We start from the raw sequence: 8,207 nt of genomic DNA on the forward strand, positions 1-8,207 counted from the left end.
CATCTCAATGCTAAATTCCTCCTTCCAGATGTCACAAGTGGGTCTAACAGAGTCCGTAAAGGGCGACCCGCGTAAATTCGAGGTATGGCGCCAGGGCAGGTCGGAGGTGCACACGATCACGGCGCCCACGGTGGAGGTGAAGCGCGCGTGGGTGGAGCGCATCAAGCGCGTGCTGCTCGACCAGCTCAACGAGCTCAAGGGCGAGCGAGTGAGGCAGTATGGCGCACAGCAGCACCATAGGTAAGTACGTATTTTAATTTACAGACGCGTTTGGCTGCAATCAGACCTGCCAACAAGTGATAATGCAGCCTAAGATGGAACGCGAGAAGTTGCTTATTCACTCTTGACTTGAAGGTACCCATATTAAAAGTGGAAGGAAAAACTTATGCCGAAAGTGCGTTCCATATCCTAGCGGTTCGGATTATAAACGAGGAAGAAAATCGCTTCGTATGTGTCCGAGGAATTTCAACTACGCAGAGAATTCAGTAAAATAACGCGAAATTTCGGATTATTGAATTCATTGATGTCGAAAGTACTCCTAAAGTCAATCCTGTCTCCGCAAGATATGAAAGCAAGATTAAAGTAATTACGAAACATAGCTCGGCTGTAGCACTTTGAGAAATACTTTCCACAGATATAAGAGTGTAGTGAGCGCAAGAATTTTTCATTCTACATTTCTCGTACAGAACACTAATACAAACGAGTTCGTGGGACCTGGGCCCGGGCGGGGGCGCGCGCGTGGGTGCGGTTGGCGGGGCGGCACGCGCGGCGTCGGTGGACGCGCACGACGAGCCATGCTGGTCCACCGACCCCTCCGACGACGACGACGACGAGCCCGAACACGCGCCGGTCAGTGCCCAGCCTTATTCCTTAAACTCTCCGTTGCCACCCTACCCTCATTCTCCTTGGAGTGAGATCTATAGAGCGCACTCTGACACTGACTAAAGACATAGTTAAAACGAGACAGACGTGTAACTCTCGCATAAATCTGTCTTGTTTTAGCTCAATCTTGAGTCTGAGCAAAGTCAAAGTGCGCTCTATAAATATCACCCTTAGTGCCGCACTCTGACCCTAGTCTCCACATCCTACTCTGATATTTGTTTTGGCCACGCGCCGATCAGTGCCGAGCCTTAATCCTTAACCTCTCCATTTTTTATCCTACCTTTTATAATTATTTCAACCACACTCCACTGAGTGCCGAGACTTAAACCTTAGGGTGCGTTTATTTGACACGATTTTTTTTGCGCCACGTGGACGCCATAAACCGCCAGCAACCGCGTGCACATGTCTATTATCGTGAAAATTTTCGTGTCGTTTAACCGCAGCCTTATCGTCTACGTTTCTATCCTACCTAATTCCCCTTGTAACTTTTCTCTGTCATGCCCTAAGACCAATAATACTCGTCATGCTCCTTATTTTGTGCGAATCTAAGTATAGTTTCTTGTGTAAAACTGGTACGATTTTTCAAAGTCTGTTAACTATTTATATTTTACAACGTAAACTGTTCTATCTAGAGACGTTTTTAATAATAATGTGTAAATCAATGGTATTTTTTGTATTAAAACCGTTTCTAATGTGTATAGAGACGCACAGTAGAATTAAAAAGTTATAATGTACCGAGGATTGTACTTTGTGGCGTCTTATGTACTAACAACTATAAAATACATGGTGCTTTGTTTTGGGATAACATTTCTCACTGTATCATAAGTTAATGGCGACTAATTTTGGGTTTGCAGTTGTGAGTGAAGTGAAATCCACTCTCTATGTAAGTTTTAAATACATTTTTAAAGGAATGCGGGCTATTTTGCCTAGACACGGGTAGCGCATGTGAACGCAGGCAACCCGAACGCACTTAACGCTTCTCGAAATAAAAAAAACTGTAACATCCACAAAGATATTTAAAAAAAAATTGTTTATGTAATACCTGAGAAAATTCGTAGTGGTTGTTCTTTATTAGTTCTAGCATCTAGGCTTAGCAAGACTACGAATTTTCTGTTAAAGAATATTGAATTTGTAAAAATAACATCCACAACCCCTTAGTTTACGAGCCGTCACCGCCTATTTGATTTCGCAAACCACTTATCATCGCTTAAAATACGAACTACTTACCAACTTGAATCTTAAAGACTATGAAGCACTAATTAATTTCCTGTAATAAAATCTAGATTCGAATAACGCACTTATTCACATTTTTTGTCTTTTTTAAGAGGATTTTTTTGTATCGCGTCATAACCATTGCGGTTTGACAATTGACGCCATTTTGTCGTGCGTGATGTTTTCAAAATGTCCGCCTTGCTCTAAGCTGTGTTGTTCAACAGGTGACGGAGGCCGTGGGTCTAAACGGTACCATACACAGAGTGGTACAGTTCTTTTCCGTATCGGGCTCCACACAAGCCAACTCCACGTTTTACGTATCACAGTACTGATAGAAACGCCTCTACCTTAAACCGTAGAGGCACTGTAAATACAATGAAAAGAGACTGATTTCATAATATCCAAAGTTTGTAATATAACCAAAGAAAACGACGTAAAGTGGATTAAAATCAGTTGAACTTGTATACGCTGAACATTAACTGTCGTGTAAGTCATGTTTTTGTTTGTTATGTCACTCATTGTCGTGTGCTTTTCCATTTTGTTATTTATTATATTATGCGCTTCGCTTTGAATACTTACGTGTTATTATTAAATACCTATATGAAATTGACAGCATTGTTCTTTATAATATTTGTGTGTATTACTATTTATAGATAACTTAGAAGTGTTGCATCATGACTGAAATTAAATATACTTACACCACTCTATCTATACTTACCTACACATTTCTGCGTTTTGTGTCCTATACTTTACGAATTATTTGATGACTTAACTATCTACTTATGATCTATTGTTATCAAAGAAGAACTAAGGAATGAAGAAGATTCTGTTTACGCCGGCACAGCTCAAGCACAGTATTCCAGCTTCCATCAATCACTTCATGGCTTTCCACGTGCTATCTACTATAGTATAAACTACTCTTCACATTCTATAGACTGTTACACATCGCTAATACAATAGTTATATATTTTAAATAAAATTATTATTACCTTATTTTATTTAGCTATCTAAAATCTAAATAATTCAAACATAAGATATTATGTTATTATGTTTACACTTAAGATTATGTAGGTAGATTACCCTATGTACCAATAGCCAACATACAAAAATATATGTAAAGTCTACAGCTTGTTGAAATATGTCAATTTCTACACTTTTTATATCAATAACTCGCTAAACTTACAACTATACAAGTGTAAATTAAAAATTTATAACACCCCCGACAAGTGAAGGTTACAGTAACTAGAAAATAGCTGATAACTTTCAAACGGCTGAACCGATTTTCTTGGATTATAGCTAAGAACACTCTCGATCAAGCCACCTTTCAAACAAAAAAAAACTAAATTAAAATCGGTTTCTTCGTTTATCGGTTCATTACGATGCCACAGACAGATACACAGATACACACGCCAAACTTATAACACCTCTCTTTTTGGGTCGGGGGTTAAAAATAAAACCTGTTAAGTACGTACCTATGTGTTTAAAAAGTTACATTTTTGTCTCTACACCACATATCATAAGTATTGTACTATCAACTATATATAAGACTGAAAACTTTATTACTTGTAACTATATTATTCATACTTTGCTATATAATTCTCGCTCCTACTTCTAAATGGCATATACTAGATCATATATTTTCTCGATGCACAGTAAAACTGTCTTGTACGTAGGTACTCAAAATTTTCGTGTGTTATTTTATCAATATAGGTACCCTACATGCATTAGAGCATGTTCTCATCAGTAAAAATACTTATTTCAATGTAAACTGTAATAACTGAAACTTACTACAATTTATATTGTTGTTTACTTTTTGAGAATAAAAACTAACATAACTATACAATATACTAACTATATATTTTTTCATTTCAACTATAACAATAATTGGGGTAATCCGTGGCCAAAAGTCTGGAATAGGTACGTTACACAGTCGAAAACGTCAGTTTTTTTTTACTTTTACAAATTATGCGGTACCTACGCAAAACTCACACCTCTGACAGTGGAATCCATATCCAAGAATGATAAAATTATATTGTCACGGTTGAAATGATAACTATAGACGTGAAAGCTCAATATAATCAGAAACTGTACTAACTGCGATATAGCATGCTATCGGGTGATTACAAGAAAATCTCACAAATAACTAATAACTATGGTTTAATGTGCGACCATTGATATAAAACCAAAGATACACAATACAAATGTAACTCTGAAGAGTTATATTACATAAACTTCATTAAAAAAGATATCTTTTTTAATGAAGTTTATAAGTTTAGGCAGGCTGCAACAGCGTGATTGTATTCAAGCACTCCGCATATAGTCTACACCTATAGTTTAAAAAATCAAAGAAGAAATTTCGCTAATCTAAAATATATTTTTTTGCAAATTTTAAGTATATTTGTTTCAATTCTTTCTCGCATTAGACTTGTATATCTTTGGTTTCGAATATCAATGGCAACGACACGCATGAGCTCTGTGCATATTGATGTGTTTCTAACAACTATAGGTGTGGATATTATTTGCTTCTCTAAAGAACTGTGTGTGCATGGTATGGGATTATATACCTATTAAATAAGCTGAACACGGTTTAACTATGACGTCAAAAATACATACATATGGTACACATACATAGGTATATGAAGAAAAAAGTAGTAGGAAGTATTGGGGACCTACACTTTACGATAAGTTAGTAATTTCACGAATATTTAAGACAGCAAACTTACTTCATTCAAATACGCATATTTATGTTTTAAGTTACACTTGCCCAACATAGGGTACATTAACAATAGCCTATCAACCAAGACCTTTCCATCACGGATATGCAAGGATGAGTATCCATCAATAAGATTCAGTTTTCTACACAAACCTCTATAGGTACGTGCAGTTTACACTGAATGCCCGTACTTGAATTATACACCGGCTGCACGCGGACTGCACGCGGCAGTTGCAATGCAGTTGTGTCAACTGCAATAAAACTGTATCGCAACTGCACTTTTACAGTCTGCCTACAGTCCAAGTGCCGTTTATCTAGACCCTAAACTATGAAAATGAGTTACAAGTTCTACATTTTAATTGTTATGGAAATCGGTAGATTTTACACACATCCCTCGCTACTCATCCTTGCCCAAGCCCTGGTGCAAAGGCCACAGTCTGAATAAAGCAGTAGTTGATTATTTTTACTGAGTGTTGGTAATGTGGCGCAGGCGGTGGGGTGTCCGCTGGTGGCGTTGTCGGACTACACGGCGGTGGGCGCGAGCGAGGTGTCGCTGCGCGAGGGGCAGCACGCCGACTTGCTCAAGGTGGGCTGCGCCGGCTGGTGGTACGTGCGACTTGCAGGTCAGTTCATCAACTTTTGTATCCATATGTCTATCACCTCACTTGTCCTTTCTGGACAAAACTCCAAGAACTTGCCACTACACACGGTCTTCACCTACACTTTCGCGGACCTTGTTTAGGTCTTCAGCCCAGCGAATTTTGTACACTTATAAACGTACGCAAAAACGGTTGGCTAAATAAAACTACGTTATTGTCAAATATGAGCGTCTAAGACAGTCTACCTCTGAGCCCTGAGTTTCTAAACCCTGAAACAATGTGCATGACACGGGAATTATACTTACTAATTTTTCTGCATATTTGTTTGGAAATATTACACTGCAGTCTCATATAAATAGCAGATTTATCTCGCTCATATTACGTCTACGTTAAGCTAAGGCTTTAAACCCGTAAGACGAGTACGGGACGTAAGAGACTTGATAATGATATAGAAAACGCCCTGGGCAAGCGAATGGGTCGCTGCGAAAGAGACAGGCGCGACGCGGACGCTTGTTGTATTTCGTTCCTTAAAATGCGAAGTCCCTAAGAGTTTCCTTTCCATTGCAGGTGGTCAAGGCGAAGGTTGGGCGCCGGCGGCCTACCTGGACCAGCGCAAGACTTCGCGCTCGTCGAGTCGATCGCACGACCGGTTGCACGACCACTGAACGCGATACTCTCGCGAGATGAGACTCTTCTACATGCACGGCACTTAATACAGTTCGCGTCAGGAAAGTTGAATAAGTGACCAGTTACTGCGCGGTTCCAATTTTCTTCACAGACTTGTATGTTCAGATTTGTGTAAAGCAGGGCTTGGAATCAGTTTCGAAAACGGTTAATATTGTTAATGAAACCGTTATTCTGTTCATCGATTAACCGGTCAATAAAAAAACGGTTTATATAAGTTAAACAGAATTTTAAGACTTGCGCTAAGCGAAGCGACCAGAATAAATCGGTTTTACAAAAAAAAAAATCACACCCGTCCGCTGTTGATTAAATTGTCTTAACTTCTATTAACCGGTTAATTTGACGACCGAATAGGAAATTGTAATGAAGCTGTTTTCTTATCAACCGGTTAAAATATCAGTAATTGAAACCTAACCACAATTATTACTGGTTCGGGATCAATGACTGAAACCGGTTTGGAAAATTAACCGATTTCCGAGCCCTGGTGTAAAGTCCCTTGGATGCGTTGGCCCGACACGCTCGGCGAAAATTTGCTGCGAGCGGTTAGCGTTGGCAGTTTGTTTACTAGCGTAATGTATGTAGGTTTAGATGCACATATGAAAGGATCTTGATGAAATTCGCGAATAGCGTGGCCAGCACTCTCCCAGTGCATGGGGATAACGTGAAGTGGTTGCTCCAGAGAAGAATTGACACCACTTTTCAGTTGTGAAGCTTAGTTGTAGGCGTTGAACTTGTAAAATCGAATGATTTTTTTCAACCTATGTGGTGGAATAGCTAACTGCTTGCGATGGATGTGTTGTAAAATTTCGATAAACGCGTAAGAACTTCGAGTTCAAAATCTTAAAAGTCGATGTGTAATTGTTGCTAGTTGGATTGCATTTAGGATTATTGATTGTGGGTTGTAAATTGTTTGTTTAGTGAATCAAATGTTGTATGAAAGTTTTTTGTTCTGGATTCTGATACGTAATTTGCTGTTTTTGAATTGGTGCTTAAATTATGATGACGTATTTTTTTTACTGGTGCTAAAGTTTAATCTTTACTAGAGTCACCACTTAAAAAAAATTAAATTTTTATCTGTTTCAAATAACGGCTTTTTAATTGCTGTTTTTATTTGGTATCATAATAATTATGCGTTTTTGAATTTGTGATTATGGATGTTTGTGTGGAGTAAATGTAGTAGAAGTATTAGGTATGTAGCGCCTATTTCACCCCACTTGTTTGTTAATGTCAAACAAATGTGTCAGTTTTGTTGTGCATAAAATTTTAGCCTACACTGACCGGACTGAAGGTACTTGGTACTTACTGAGGAACTTTTCAAAATGTCTTCGAAAATAGTGACTAATTTATTCCTCCAAATAATATAACGATTTATTCAGAATATATCATTATTATTATTTTAACCTTCTTATTGGGAGACTCCGATGGTAGAGTTAAATGGAGAAACTTTCTAAAAACTTTTATAAAAACAGATGATTTTAAATTAAAACATCTTTATCAGTATATAATCCGCAAAAAAGCATAGAATTTAAGCCCTGTTCAATTTAGTCCAAAATTTTGTGTGCAACAGAAACGACGTCCAGTAACATTGTTAAAATGTATGTAAATGTTGTTCTAAAAAGCTTTATTGTAAATTAGTGTTAGAGATAGATCGTTATATTTACGATTCGGAGTATCCAAAGCTATTGTATAGTGACGTAGGACGTAGCGGAGGAGTTGGTAGAATATTTTGAGAGGATACCTACTTGATAAAAGCTAAAAGTGGCAGACTGGGAAAAGAAAATCTCTACGGTCTACAATTTAAATGACAGTCAATATTGTTTGCAAATTCTCAAAACTCACTAGCATAAGCAATCTCATAAAATGCGTTTCAGTTTGTTTCAGTCAACTGTAATATTTCATCACATTTTCATTGGGGAAAATCTTTTCCTGCTTGAGATTAAAAATATAGGACGCTTATTATATGGTTTGACGTCCTAGAATCGTATTGTAGGTTTAAACAGATTTTTAATTACTAAGCATACATATAATAAAATCTTTCAGCTTTTATCAAACACCATCTCAAAATTTCCCACGAGCTCTTGGAACATTGTTGAAAGCAGCCGTGACTGTAATATTTT

The 8,207-nt window shown here is 37.8% G+C and overlaps 1 protein-coding gene across 7 annotated transcripts in view; it reads left to right on the forward strand.

The window, feature by feature from the left end:
- LOC123874877 (guanine nucleotide exchange factor DBS-like) overlaps positions 1–8,207 on the forward strand; it is a 125,383-nt gene extending 117,176 nt beyond the window's left edge. For 4 of the 7 annotated variants that reach the window (XM_045920426.1, XM_045920451.1, XM_045920443.1 and 1 more), the window contains exons 17-20: positions 29–240; positions 687–849; positions 5,298–5,430; positions 5,974–8,207. In XM_045920426.1, coding sequence (XP_045776382.1) covers positions 29–240; positions 687–849; positions 5,298–5,430; positions 5,974–6,071 — 606 coding nt within the window. In that variant the 3' untranslated portion in view covers positions 6,072–8,207. Of the gene's footprint in view, positions 1–28; positions 241–686; positions 850–1,736; positions 1,766–2,318; positions 2,581–5,297; positions 5,433–5,973 lie in introns of those variants that run through there. The other 3 variants (XR_006798032.1, XR_006798028.1, XM_045920465.1) reach the window with 3 other exon arrangements.

This window comes from Maniola jurtina, chromosome 2 (assembly GCF_905333055.1).
Source record: "Maniola jurtina chromosome 2, ilManJurt1.1, whole genome shotgun sequence".
Lineage (NCBI taxonomy): Eukaryota > Metazoa > Arthropoda > Insecta > Lepidoptera > Nymphalidae > Maniola > Maniola jurtina.